At 43.7% G+C, this 15,253-nt stretch overlaps 1 protein-coding gene across 1 annotated transcript; it reads right to left on the bottom strand.

Moving 5' to 3' along the window:
* Positions 1-7,589: 7,589 nt before the first annotated feature.
* Positions 7,590-14,923, bottom strand: LOC109023878 (small EDRK-rich factor 1). Its single transcript, XM_031003410.3, is given in 4 exon segments — positions 7,590-7,846; positions 7,849-7,865; positions 13,650-13,758; positions 14,715-14,923. Coding segments are annotated over 4 exon segments (186 nt in total). The 5' UTR covers positions 14,722-14,923; the 3' UTR covers positions 7,590-7,793.
* Positions 14,924-15,253: the final 330 nt, after the last annotated feature.

Here is a 15,253-nt window from a genome sequence, read left to right as displayed (position 1 = left end):
GTTAGTTTTCAAAGAGATGCTATTTAGAATTTATGGAAATTTAGAACTTACTGTATTTTCCCAGATTTTCTATAATGAGCAAGCATTGCAGTTTGAGGGTTTGAAAGGTTGGTAGAGACAAAAACTGCATAAGCTGCATGATTATTTCTCACACTTCAGATGCTTACCACCTTTATGATTTGCCATATCACGTATTTTAAAAAATACATTTTTTTCTTTTTTTAGATGGAGTCTCATTCTGTCACCCAGGCTGCAGTGCAGTGGTGTGATCTCAGCTCACTGCAACCTCCTGGGTTCAAGTGACTCTCTGGCCTCTGCCTCCCGAGTAGCTGAGATTACAGGCACCCATCACAATACCTGGCAAATTTTTGTATTTAAAAATACAGCCAGGCTCGGTGGCTCACGCCTGTAATCCCAGCACTTTGGGAGGCCAAGGCTGGCGGGTCACCTGAGGTCAGGAGTTCGAGACCAGCCTGACCAACATGGTGAAACCCCGTCTCTACTTAAAATACAGAATTAGCTGGGCGTGGTGGCTCATGTCTGTAATCCCAGCACTTTGGGAGGCCAAGGTGGGTAGATTGCCTGAAGTCAGTTCGAGACCAGCCTGACCAATATGGTGAAACCTCATCTCTACTAAAAATACAAAAATTAGCTGGGCATGGTGGTATGCTCCTGTAGTCCCAGCTACTTGGGAGGCTGAGGTGGGAGAATTGTTTGAATTCGGGAGGTGGAGGTTGCAGTGAGCTGAGATCGCGCCACTGCACTCCAGCCGGGCGACAGAGCGACACTCCGTCTCAAAAAAACAAAAACATACAATTTTAAAAATTTAGTCTTAGCTTTTCAATAAGAGGGATTAAAATATATTATTTTAGTCTGCTCAGCATCCATTCTCCCTTCCTTTTGGCAAAGAACCCTAAATTTTTTGGGGGATGATATAGTTTGGCTGTGTCCCCAACCCAAATCTCATCCTGAATTGTAGCTCCTATAATTCCCATGTGTCATGGGAGGGACCTGGTGGGAGGTAATTGAATCATGGGGGTGGTTACCTTCATGCTGTTCTCATGATAGTGAGTGAGTTCTCAGGAGATCTGATGGTTTCATAAGGGGCTTTTCCCCTTTTGCTTTGCACTTCTCCTTCCTGCCATCATGTGAAGAAGGATGTATTTGCTTCCCCTTCTGCCATGATTGTAAGCTTCCTGAGGCCTCCCCAGCCATACACAACTGTGAGTCAATTAAACCTCTTTCCTTTATAAATTATCCAGTCTCGAGTATGTCTTTATTATCAGCATGAAAACGGACTAATACAGGGGACCACCTACTCCTTACTAGAGTTGGTTTTACCATCAACTTGCCCTCCTCTTGCTGAGGGATGGGTACCTAACCCATGTAACTTCAGTTGGAGGCACTCCAAGTGACATAAAAACTAAATATACATGTCAGAAGTTCAACCTGATATCAGCACTGTAAGAAAAAAAGAAAAAAAAACAAACACCTCGTAACACCTACTCTTAAGATGCCTGAAACTGTTACAATTCTTGACCTTTCCAAAGCCTTGAGTCCTCAACTTTTCCATGACTCTGGAGTCTCTCATTCTTTCAAATAAGATTTTTATCAGTAAGTTCATTAATCTGATCCTGTTGCTTGCAACCAAAAATTCCACTATATCATGAAATCAGGTTAGATGTGGTTATATTACTTCAAGTGTATACTAACCCATTTCCCGTTTGCCCCAAGAATACTCTTGCCTCTAATCCTAATGTAACATTATATACATTTCCATTATATTAGGATTAGAGACAAGTTCTGTTTAGAAATAACTCTAAGAACAGTTTGTGTATTTTCACATTGAAAATTAATTTGCGTCAACCTCAGAGTGTGTTTATGTAAAATTAAATGAGCGCTGGCAGCCAGCTGCACTTTTTTTTTTTTTTTTTTTTGAGACGGAGTCTCACTCTGTCGCCCAGGCTGGAGTGCATGGAGTGCAGTGGCATGATCTCGGCTCACTGCAAGCTCCGCCTCTCGGGTCTATGCCTTTCTCCTGCCTCAGCCTCCTGAGTAGCTGGGACTACAGGCACCTGCCACCATGCCCGGCTAATGTTTTGTATTTTTAGTAGAGACGGGGTTTCACCATGTTAGCCAGGACGGTCTCGATCTCCTGACCTCGTGATCCACCCACCTCGGCCTCCCAAAGTGCTAGGATTACAGGCGTGAGCCACGGCGCCTGGCCACTTTTTTTTTTCTAAACAGGAAATGGGTTAAATACGTAACTCTGTATGAAATATCCATTCATAAGCTACCCTAACAGCCCCCTTGAGTGGTATAAGGCTACAGCCTTTGACCAAAAAAAAAAAGTATTTGACAAAAACTTATGTCATGTGATATATGTTCATAAAAGGCAAGTATTTAATAGGATTATGTCAATTACAGCCAGGCTGGTAGGTAAATTTCTTGTAAATACCAAGGCTCAGCCAGACTGCTGCAAGGAAGTGTTCCGGAACTTATGTACCAGCAAGCAGTCTTGTCCAAGTGGTAAAACAGCAAGAGTAGTATGTGGAATGGAAATTCGGTTTGTATGTTGTTTTTTTTTTTGAGACAGAGTCTTGTTCTGTTGCTCAGGCTGGAGTGCAGTGGTGCAATCTCGGCTCACTGAAATCTCCACCTCCCGGGTTCAAGCGATTCTCCTGCCTCAGCCTCCCAAGTAGCTGGTATTACAGGCACACACCACCATACCTGGCTAATTTTTGTATTTTTAGTAGAGACGGGTTTCACCACATTGGCCAGGCTGGTCTTGAACTCCCGACCTCATGATCCGCCCGCCTTGGCCTCCCAAAGTGCTAGGATTACAGGCACCTTTTTAAAATTATTATTTTGAGACAGGGTGTCACTTTGTCACCCAGGCTGGAGTGCAGTGGCATGACCTTGGCTCACTGCATCCTCAACTTCCCAGACTCAAACCATCCTTCCACCTCAGTCCCCCAAGTAGCTGGGACTACAGGTGTGCACCACCACATCTGGCTAATTTTTGTGCTTTTTGAGGAGATGGGGCTTTGTCATGTTGCCCAGGCTGGTCTCAAACTCCTGGCCTCAAGCGATCCTCCCACCTCAGCCTCCCAAAGTGCTGAGATTACAAATGTGAGCTACTGCACTTGGCCGTGTATTTCTACAAAAGTTATGTTATAATCAAATTTGAAAATCTCAACTTTTCCAAGCAAATGATCCAATAGCAGGTTATTTATAAACTTTTAATGTGCATTAGTTACTGCTATGTAAAAGTTTTTTTGTTTTTAAGAAGGTGTGAAAAAAACAAACCTGTAGTAAGTTTCATATCTTTTGGAAATTTATAGGGAAGTACATTTGAGCATACACATTGTCATTCTCCTTTTCTCAGTGACAGTTTTATGACTTGGCCATCTCTAAAGATAATATATTCCAATATGTAATTGCTATATAGCAAATACATTAGCTGATAAAGTTGTAGGAGGCAATGTAATAAATGTTCTCACTCAGCTTTGGTCTAACAGATAACTATGACTGACAATTTCGTAAAAATAACAGACCAAGTGTTTTTAAGTTGAGAGAGAGAGAGAGAGAGAGAGTGTGTGTGTGTGTGTATGTTTTGAGACAGGGTCCCACTCCTATCACCCAGGGTGGAGGGCAGTGGTGCAATCTCGGCTCACTGCAGCCTTGACCTTCTGGGTTCAGGTGATCCTCCCACTTTAGCCTCCCAAGTAGCTGGGACTACAGGCGTGCACCACCACACCCACCTAATTTTTTTTTTTTTTTGGTAGAGATGAGGTTTTTCTGTGTTGCCCAGGCTGGTCCCAAACTCCTGAGCTCAAATGACCCACCTGCCTCGGCCTCCCAAAATGCTGGGATTACAGGCGTGAGCTACTGTGCCCAGCCTATATAAAAATTTTTTAAGTTTTTGGAAAATGTCAGAAATCAACGTTTCCTTTTAGCCCTATTTTCAAAAACTGGCTAGTTTGATAAATGGATCGCAATTTCTTACACATGCTACTAATAGAAGAGGCATTCAAAAATAAATGACTGATGGCCGGCGAGTGGATAACTTGAGATCAGGAGTTCGAGACCAGCCTAGCCAAGATGGTGAAACCCCATCCCTACTAAAACTACAAAAAATTTGCCAGGCACGGAAGTGGAGGTTGCAGTGAGCGGAGATCGCACCATTGCACTCCAGCCTGGATGACAAAGTGAGACTCTGTTTAAAAAAAAAAAAAGTAACTGATAAAACTGACCAGTGTATCTTGGGCAGTAATGGCTGCTACTTCTCATTTTCAGCAGGACTTAATGAAAATTGCTAATGATAACGCACTACCTCCTCTTAAGAATGATGCAAAATACGATTTTTGATGTTTAAAGGGAGGGTTCCATGGAGTTTGGTATTTTCCAAATTATATTCTAAATCTGGTACTATCTCACCTAATAATTTTATCTTTCTTTAGCAACAAGCCCTAAGAATATCCAAACTAAATAAAATCATTACATGAATTTACTTTTTAAAATTATTCTCCTAAGGCTGGGCATGGTGGCTCATGCCTGTAATCCCAGCACTTTGGGAGGCCGAGGTGGGCGGATCACCTGAGGTCAGAAGTTCGAGACCAGCCTGACCAACATGGAGAAACCCCGTCTCTACTAAAAACACAAAATTAGTCGGGCGTGGTGGCTCATGCCTGTAATCCTAGCTACTCGGGAGGCTGAGGTGGGAGAACCCAGGAGGCAGAGGTTGCGGTGAGCCAGTATCACACCACTGCACTCCAGTCTGGGCAACAAGAGCGAAACTCCGTCTCAAAAAAAAAAAATAATAATAATAATAATTAAAATTATTCTCCAGGGATGGGCATGGTTGCTCATATCTGTAATCCCAGCACTTTGGGAGGCCGAAGCAGGCAGATCATTTGAGATCAGGATTTTGAGACCAGGTTGGCTAATATGGTGAAACCCTGTCTCTACTAAAAATACAAAAAAACTAGCTGGGTGTGGTAGTGCACGCCTGTAATCCCAGCTACTTGGGAGGCTGAGGCAGGAGAATTGCTTGAACCCGGGAGGCAGAGGTTGCAGTGAGCCGAGATTGTGCCACTGTACAATCTCAGCAACAGAGCAAGACACAGTCTCAAAAAAAAAAAAAAAAAAAAAAGCTATTCACCTGTATTTTCCCTTAATATCCTATAATTGACCTGTTTCCCTCTTTATAAGTTCAGCTACTTTTAGTTACCTTAACTATACCACATGGTGGTGTCATGATTGGTGTCAATGTATTGCATATATATATATATTACAATATAATGATAGGTGTCAATATACTCCAACAATAAGACTTAATTTTCTTCCTCTCCGATAATTTTTCCGCCTGCTTTGAGGAAACATCTGGTCATATTGCAGTTAAAAATCAAACCTCTTAACAATAAATTTATTTAATTAAATGCCATAAAAATTAATCAAGAATGGCCAGGCACGGTGGCTCACGCTTGTAATCCCAGCACTTTGGGCAGCGGTGGAAGGTGGCTCACTTGAGCTCAGGAGTTGGAGACCAGCCTGGGCAACATGGCAAAACCCCTATCTCTACCAAAAATATAAAAATCAGCCTGACGTGGTGGCATGCGCCTGTAGTCCCAACTGCTTGGGAGACGAGACTGAGGCAGGAGGATCACTTGAGCCCAGGAGGTTGAGGCTGCAGTGAGCCACGTTCGTGCCACTGCACTCAGCCGGGGTGACAAGGCGAGATCCTGCCTCAAAAAAAAAAAAAAAGTACTAATGATTGATTACATCCTAGAGATCTTCCTTATTCTAATATCCATTTTATTTTGGAAACGTAGCTTTCCCTCGATTTATAAGAATTAAAAGGTCTAAAGTTCTTCCATTCCACAGGATAAACTAAAGAAATTATTCATTTTAAAAAAAAGGCAAAGAAAAGAGCTTAAAGCATGAAAAGTTTTTTTGTACTTATGGCTTATTAGTCTGTGTAGAAATTCTGGAGACAGAATTACAGAAACCAGGCCCACAAAGAATCTTTGTGGTACAATCAGATTTCTTTATTATTTCTTTTATTAGAATGTAACTTAAGCTACTTAATTTTTGCCTTTGTGACTACCATCATAGAATATTCTGAAGACTAAAGTTAACCAAAGATCCAGAACAATGTTTTAATTTAATGAAAAATCTAGGCTAATATGAAGATAGAAACTCAGGCTAAAAAACTTCAGCCGGGTGGGATGGCTCACGCCTGTAATCCCAGCTCTATGGGAGGCCAAGAAGGGTGGATCACCTGAGGTTAGTAGTTTGAGACCAGCCTGGCCAACATGGTGAAACCCCGTCTCTTCTAAAAACACAAAAATTAGCCGGGCGTGGTGGCGGGCGCCTGTAGTCCCAGCTCCTCAGGAGGCTGAGGCAGGAGAATCGCTTGAACTCAGGTGGCGGAGGTTGCAGTGAACCGAGATGGCACTACTGCGCTCTAGCCTGGGCGACAGAGCAAGACTCTGTCTCCAAAAAAAAAAAAAAACACCCCACAAAAACCCAAAAAACTTCCTGGTTGTCGAATTCAGTATTAGACACAAAAAATTCTAGCCTATTTATGGGTGGTACCACTGGTAAGAGACAAATCACAAGATATTATATTAGGCTAACTTCAAGATCTGTCCATTCAGATAGTGGTTGACATATTGGGTGATCAGAAAAATTTGTTAAATTGCATTATGTGAAAAATCAAGTATTTGTAGAATACTTTAAGTTATTCTATTTACTACTACAATGGCATTTTTATTCTCTCTGACGTAGTTTTGTGTTTACTTCAGAGTGCAGCAAGGTCTCAAACCTTAATTTCTCTAGGTTACATATTTCCAAATTTATAACTACCATCAAGACTCAAGTTTTAGAAGAGGCTGAGAACAGAAAATATGGTACTCATTCCAAAAAATGTTAAAGCTATAAGTAGAACTGAGACCTCAGTTTACATCCACTTAGTTTCTATTCCAGTGGTTTGAAGTATCTGTTGTAAATTGTTCAAGCAAGCTTTGTAAGTTGATTTTTTTTTTTTGAGGCAGAGTCTTGCTTTGTTGCCCAGGCTGGAGTGCAGTGGTGCAATATCTGCTGACTGCAACCTCTGCCTTGGGTTCAAGCGATTTTCCTGCCTCAGCCTCCCGAGTAGCTGAGATTACAGGCATGTGCCACCACACACCTGGCTAGTTTTTTTGTTTTTTTTTTTTTTTTGTATTTTTAGTAGAGATGAGGTTTCATCATGTTGGTCAGGCTGGTCTCAAACTCCTGACCTCAAGTGATCCGCCCGCCTCGGCCTCCCAAAGTGCTGGGATTATGGGCATAAGCCACCGCACCTGGCCCTTTAACTTGATTTCAAAGCAAAATTATACAAATGGACCCTAACTTCTATTATATATTTAAGTTTACTTCAAAGATCTACTTTATCCTTATCCTTAGAAACTGTGAGGAAAAAAAAACTATGTTAACAAAGCTGATGACAAAGATTCTTTATTATATAAGAGATCCTATTATCTGATCATATTACCTAATAAATTATATATGAATGTTCAATAATAAAAATAATGTTCACCAATATGTCACATGCATGGTTAGTGTTTTATTCTTTGAAGATTGCTTCTAAAACATCGCACTAAGTAAAGCTGAAAGGATAAAGTTTAAAATAGTTTTTAAAGGATAAGTTATAACATATGTAATGACTGTCCACTCTACAAAATCTTGATCTTAGAGCTTATGATACACCCAGTTGGCAGTAGCACCCAGGTTTTCCAAATAGCCAGTCATCACTTTTCTCTTGTCTGCATAGACTTCTTCTCATTAGCTGCCTTCTGCTTTCTTGCATGATCTCAGTGTCCCTACAATGAGGGAAAAGTCTATAAGTTGTTACAGAAAAACCAATTATATATTCTCACTTGTTTTCTACACATAACCCATTCAGTGTATTAGAAGACAATTTAAAAGAGGATATAAACTTTTTTGTCTTTCCATTTTCATGGCTGGAGACAAAATGGAAAGACAGACTGGAAAGGCTTTGAAGTCAGATCTTATTCTGAATACCATCTCTGTTATCATGACCTTGGGCAAATAACCTCAAAGCCCTTTCAAAATCCGGGCAATATGTATCAAGGTTGTTACAAGGAATCACTATGAATATATAAAAGTGGGTGACATTAGGCAGCTACATGTAGAAATAATAGCTATTACTCTTGGTTGTTAACTAGTTAATTCATTCTAATTTTTTTCCTTGAAAGAAGAGGCATTTAAGAACTCTCCTAGGTATCCTAACTGGTATCTACGACTAGAACATAGGTATTATGAAGGATTTCAGTTTCTTACAAGCAAAAAAGCCCAAAAGCTAGTCACTAAAACTGGATTACAATAAAGAAAAGCTGGATGTTCAGGGTACCTTTTTTTTTTTTGAGACGGAGTCTCGCTTTCTCGCCCAGGCTGGAGTGCGGTGGCACGATCTTGGCTCACTGCAACCTCCACTTCCTGCTTGCAGTTCTTCTGCCTCAGCCTCCTGAGTAGCTGGGACTACAGGCATGCGCCACCACACCCGACTAATTTTTGCATTATAAGTAGAGACGAGGTTTCACCATATTGGCCAGGCTGGTCTCGAACTCCTGACCTTGTGATCCGCCTGCCTCAGTCTCCCAAAGCGCTGGTATTACAGGTGTGAGCCACCGCGCCCGGCCCTTAACCCTTCTCATCTCCAGTCAAACTGACACATGCCATATAAACTGTGAACTATGACCAGACTACCTGGGTTAGGTGATTCATGAGTCCAGGGACCCATATTTTAAAAATAGACTAAACGGCCATGCATTCAACATCTACTGTGTGTCAAGCACTCTACCAGCTCTGGTTAAAGTCCCACAACTCTGACTTATTAACCTCATGTTTCAAATTTTTTAATTTTTTATTTATTTTTTTGAGACAGAGTCTTGCTCTGTTGCCCAGGCTGCAGTGCAGTGGCACAATCTTTGCTCACTGCAACCTCCACCTCCCTGGTTCAAGCGAGTCTCCTGCCTCAGTTTCCCAAGTAGCTGGGATTACAGGCATGTGCAACCACGCCCACCTAATTTTTGTATTTTTAGTAGAGACAGGGTTTCACCATGTTGGCCAGGCTTGTCTCGAACTCCTGGCCTCAAGTTGATCCGCTCGCCTCGGCCTCCCAAAGTGCTGGATTTACAAGTGTAAGCCACTGAGCCTGGCCTGTTTTAACTTTTTGAGGAAATGCTAAACTGATTTCCACAGCCATGATGGTAAGATATTTCTGTAAAGCCAATAGCAAAAACAAGGGAATAGAAGAAAGGCAAAATAGGCCAGTGGCTCACACCTGTAACCCCAGCACTTTGGGAGGCTGAGATAGGCGGACCACCTGAGGTCGAGAGTTTGAGACCAGCCTGAGCAACATGGAGAAACCCTATCTCTACTAAAAATACAAAATTAGCCAGGCATGGTGGTGCATGCCTGTAATCCCAGCTACTTGGGAGGCTGAGGCAGGAGAATCACTTGCACCTGAGAGGTGGAGGTTGCGGTGAGCTGAGATTGCGCCATTGTACTCCGCCTGGGCAACAAGAGTGAAACTCCATCTCAAAAAAAAAAATAAATTAATCAAATAAAAATAAAGAAGAAAGGCAAAATAACACAGCTACAGGCTGTTCTGCCTATAAAGCAGCCAATATTTATTTCTTTACTTTCCTAATAAACTTGCTTTCACTAAAACAAAAACAAAAACATAGCTATAAAGAAATGAAGTATAGTGGAAAAAGAACCATGACAGTTACTTCTCTATTCGAAACCAAGCTCTCTTGTGCTTGCTGTGTAACTTTAGTAATGTTACTGAAATTCAGAGCCTCAGTTTCCTATTCTACAGATTAGTGCTAATACCATTTTTCAGGGTTATGATGAATAAAGAATAATGTATATAGAATGTCTAGCATAGAATTTTATAAGGAGTGCATATCTGGTAAACAATGACAATTTCTGAACCAAGCTAGACTAGGTTCTCCAATAAAAATACTATTGCAGGGTCACTGATTCATACCATGTTCATTTTTACTCTAACGTGAGTAAACAGAAATTGAAGACAAAGCTTATCACTTTAATAATAAATGTTAGGGCCGGGCATAGTGCCTCACACCTGTAATTCCAGCACTTTGGGGGACTGAGGTGGGCAAATCACTTGACCCCAGAAGTTCAAGACCTGCCTGGACAACATGATGAAACCCCGTTTCTACAAAAAATATAAAAACTATCTGGGCTTGGTGGTGTGCCCTTGTAGTCCCAGCTACTCAGAAGGCTGAGGTGGGAGGGTCACTTGAGCCTGGGAGGCAGAGCTTGCAGTGAACCGAGACTGTGGCACTGCACTCCAGTCTGGGTCACAGAGTAAGACGCCATATCCGGGGGAAAAAAAAAAAAGGTGTCAGGACCTTTGCCTTAAATTAAGGTCTTTAATCTCATTTATCAATGACTCTTAATAGTGGCTGCACATTAGAATCACCTGGGAGCTGTTTTAAGTTCAGTTTAAGGTATAACTGGGTGTGGTGGGAGGCTGGGGGAGGGATAGCATCAGGAGAAATACCTAATGTAAATGATGAGTTGATGGGTGCAGCAAACCAACATGGCACATGTATATCTATGTAACAAACCTGCACGTTGTGCATATATACCCTAGAACTTAAAGCGTAATAATAAAAAAAAAAATTCAAAAAAAAAAAAAAGGTATAACGGGGCCAGCGTGGTGGCTCACGCCTGTAATCCCAGCACTTTGGGAGGCCGAGGCGGGTAGATCACTTGAGGTCAGTAGCTTGAGACCAGCCTGGCCAACACGGTGAAACCCAGTCTCTACTAAAAATACAAAAATTAGCTGGGCATGGTGGCGGGCGCCTGCAATTCCAGCTACTTGGATTGCTGACGCAGGAGAATCGCTTAAGCCCAGGAGGTGGAGGTTGCAGTGAGCCGAGATCACGCCACTGCACTCCAGCATGGGCAACAGAGTAAGACACTGCCTTTAAAAAAAAAAAAAAAGGCATAACCTAAGTACAGTAAAATTTACCTAGGGTGCTTTTTAATGCTCGACCTCTGACCAATTAAATCAGAACTGGATGAAAGATAAATGTTTGAGCATAGAGATATCCCAATTACCCCGATTTGATCATTACACATTGTACACATAAAGGTTTTTTTTTTTTTTTGACGGAGTCTCGCTCTGTCGCCCAGGCTGGAGTGCGGTGGCGCGATCTCAGCTCACTGCAAGCTCCGCCTCCCGGGTTCACGCCAATCTCCTGCCTCAGCCTCCCGAGTAGCTGGGACTACAGGCGCCCGCCACTGCGCCGGACTAATTTTTTGTATTTTTAGTACGGACAGGGATTCACCGTGGTCTCGATCTCCTGACCTCGTGATCTTCCTGCCTTGGCCTCCCAAAGTGCTGGGATTACAGGCATGAGCCACCGCGCCGGGCCGGAGTTTCACTCTTGTTGTCCAGGCTGGAGTGCAACGGCGAGATCTCAGCTCACCGCAACCTCCGCCTCCCAGGTTCAAGTGATTCTCCTGTCTCAGCCTCCGGAGTAGCTAGGATTACAGGTGTTCGCCACCACAGTTGGCTTTTTTTTTTTTGAGACGGAGTCTCGCTCTGTCACCCAGGCTGGAGGGCAGTGGTACGATCTCGGCTAACTGCAAGCTCCGCCTCCCGGGTTCACGCCATTCTCCTGCCTCAGCCTCCCAAGTAGCTGGGACTACAGGCGCCTGCCACCTCGCCCGGCTAAGTTTTGTATTATTAGTAGAGACGGGGTTTCACCGTGTTAGCCAGGATGGTCTCGATCTCCTGACCTCGTGATCCGCCCGCCTGGGCCTCCCAAAGTGCTGGGGTTACAGGCGTGAACCACCGCGCCCGGCCACACACTTGGCTAATTTTGTATTTTTAGTAGAGAAGGGGTTTCTCCATGTTGGTCAGAATGGTCTTGAGCTCCCAACCTCAGGTAATCCACCCGCTTCAGCCTCCCAAAGTGCTGGGATAACAGGTATGAGCCACCACGCCAAGCCAGTTTCTTTTTGTTGTTGTTTTTTTGAGACAGGGTCTCACTCTGTCACCCAGGCTGGAATGCAATGGCAGGATCTCGGCTCACTGCAACCTCCGCCTCCCAGGTTCAAGTGATTCTCCTGCCTTAGCCTCCCAAGTGGTTGGGACTACCCAGCCCACATACAGGTATTAAAATATCACATGTACCCCCAAAATGTGTACAACTATTGTAATTCAATTTTTTAAAAAAACAAAAAATCAAAACTGAGCATAACGCAAGGCTTGAGTAGCTGTCAAGGTTTCCCAGGTGATTCTAATGTGCAGCCAGGCTTGAGAACCCCTAACAAGCCACACTGAAGCACATGCAGTCAGTTATTCGCTTAACCTCCAAGTTCCATATGGACAAAATCATTTGAGAATAAAATTAAGCTTTGATTAGCTCTTTTAGAAACATGAGTGTACTTTTTTTTACTTAAGCTGCAGTCTAAAGTATTTCTGTAGCAGTTTTACATTGGCACGTATAGTCATATATTAAGGCTATGTACATGAATTCTCTCCAATGCAATGGATCTTCAGAAATCAGCACAGCTAGCTATTATGCATATACTTTTTTGTATCTTCTTGAGAACTATTATCATTATATATTAATAATTGAGTCCCTTGTCATTCAGAGTAGTTTGGGTAGGCTGTCTACTTTGAAAATGTTGTAACTCTAGCACCTCACAGTGTTTTGCATATAGAAGATGTTATTTTGCTGAATAAAGTTTTTTTTTTTTTTTTGATACAGAGTTTCCCGCTTAGTACCCAGGCTGGATTGCAATGGCACAATCTTCACTCGCTGCAACCTCCCCCTCCAGGTTTCAAGCGATTCTCCTGCCTCAGCCTCCCAAGTAACTGGGATTACAGGCATGTGCCACTACACCCAGCTAATTTTGTATTTTTAGTAGAGATAGGGTTTCACTATGTTGGTCAGGCTGATCTCGATCTCCTGACCCCAGGTGATCCACCCACCTTGGCCTTCCAAAGTGCTGAGATTACAGGCGTGAGCCACCGCGCCCAGCCTATAAAAAGTTCTTATGGTTGTGGAGGAGCTGCATGAGTCTCTGTGAAACAAATAATAGCTTCAGAGCTTTACGTTCTTTATCTATATGTTGGGATGTCTACCCCACGTGGTTTTAGTTCGCCTGGCACAAATCATTAGGCCCTGTTCTACCAAGGGCTTAACAAAATGCTTTCTGTTCCCCAAAATGAGGCCTTCTTTTTTTTTTTTTTTTTTTGAGACAGGGTCTAACTCTGCCATCCAGGCTGCAGTGCAGTGGTGCAATCGCAGCTTACTGCGGCCTTAACCTCCTGGGCTCAAGCGATTCTCCCGCCTCAGCCTCCAGAGTAGCCGAGACCACAGCCATGTGCCACCATGCCTGGCCAATTTAAAAAAATATTTTGTAGATACAGGGGCTGGCTATGTTGCCCAAGTTGGTCTCAAACTCTTGGCTTCAAGCAGTTCTCCCGACTCTCCCAAACTGCCGGGATTACAGGCATGAGGCAACACACCCAGCCCAAAATGTTGCTTCAATCACAACGTCAGTGACTTTAGAATTAAATTAGTACCACGTACCTCTGCTTTCTCTGAGAGGCAGTCAAGCTATCCTCTTTCCTCTTTCCCTTGCTAATTTCCTGGGTTTTCTTCATGTTTTTCTGGCAGGCAAGTTCTCGTTGATTTCCACCTACAAAGTCAAACAGTCATGCTCTTTTCCCATCTCCAAAATTATTAATAATTCCAATAAACAGGCCTTATTTAAATGCATCTTTAGTTTGTGTTTTAATAGATAAACTAGCAGAGTAACAGATTGATGGTGCTCCTAGATCTGACAATAAGGAAGTGGCTTAAACACTTAAAGACTTAAGAGTATTATCATACCAATCTAGGTGGTCACTAGCTATAAATACCAGATATTTTAAAACAGATATTCGAATCTTGGGCCGGTATCCCAAAATAAGTTCTGGCTTTTGAGGGGAGTGGGTGGAAGAGAAAGCTAGATACAGACATCACAAGCTCAGCCCATCACTTGAGAGTTACCTTTATCCCCATGCAGAGGCGGAGAGGGGTGGATGGAGACTGAACAGATTGAAGGTAAGTCTGCGAAAGGCAGTGTGGGCCTTTACATCCTTATTCTAGCCACAACCCTGCAAGGTAGGCTTCATTGTTTTCATTTTGCAGAACAGACTGACCTAACACCTAGGACTGGTACAAACGAACATCAAATTTAGGACCGGCTCTAAAGCCTCCTGTTTATTCGGCTATTACCTGCGAGCGCCAAACAAAAGAACTAGGGAGGCGACTCACTGGAGTTCCCGGTCCTCATTAGGCCTTAAGACTTGAGGCATCAGCTATAAAGTACCTCCAAACAAGGACCCTCCTGGGGCGGCCGTGTCCACATCTCCGGGGTGTGTTCTTTACCGCCCAAACTCGCACCTGAGGGGTAGGCACCCGTCCGGCCTGAGAAGCCGGACCGGAACCACCCGCGAGCTCTCTCTCTGCCGACTGAAGCGGGGATCCCCGCACTGCGAGACCCAGGGGGATTCTCCAGCCGGACTCCGCCTCCCCCGCCCGCCGCGCCTCGGCGCTAGGCTCCCACGCCGGACGCTCGCCGCCGCTTCCCACCCCCGTCTGCACACTCACGGGCCATGCCGACCACCAACGGAGCCTGGAAGAGAGCAACTCGGAAAAGCAACGGCTCTCTGGCACTCTGGGATACCGTCACCACCGTTGACCGGGAAGGCTGAGCCCTCGTGGGCCCTCCGCCCGGCTGCGCCTCCACTCTTCTCCGCCAACGGCCCCGCCCGCTGGAGGCCCGACAACAGCCGCCCGCATGGCCGGCGCGTCACTGCGCGTGCGCGGCCGGGGCTGCGCCGGGGCTCCGAAGTTCGGCCGGGGCTCCGAGCTTGTTGAATTACATTTCCCTCATGCTACATTAGCACTAATTTTAAAAGGGATTGGTACAATATGTATATCTCTATTATGTGATAAGTTAAGCTGTTGTATTCTGAAATTTAAAAGCATTATTTTCAGTGAAAAAAACCACACAAATAGAAATGTGTACAAAAAACTCACTGAATGATATTTCTTTAATAGTAAAGGCACAATATGTCAAAACCTCCTCTTTCCTTTTTGCAACGATGTAGAACTGCAAAGTTAGCTAATGTCATCTCCTAATTAAA

The sequence above is a fragment of the Gorilla gorilla genome, chromosome 19, assembly GCF_029281585.2.
Source record: "Gorilla gorilla gorilla isolate KB3781 chromosome 19, NHGRI_mGorGor1-v2.1_pri, whole genome shotgun sequence".
Taxonomy (NCBI): domain Eukaryota; kingdom Metazoa; phylum Chordata; class Mammalia; order Primates; family Hominidae; genus Gorilla; species Gorilla gorilla.
Note: the sequence above shows the minus strand (reverse complement) of the source record. Positions and strands in the feature narration are given on the sequence as shown.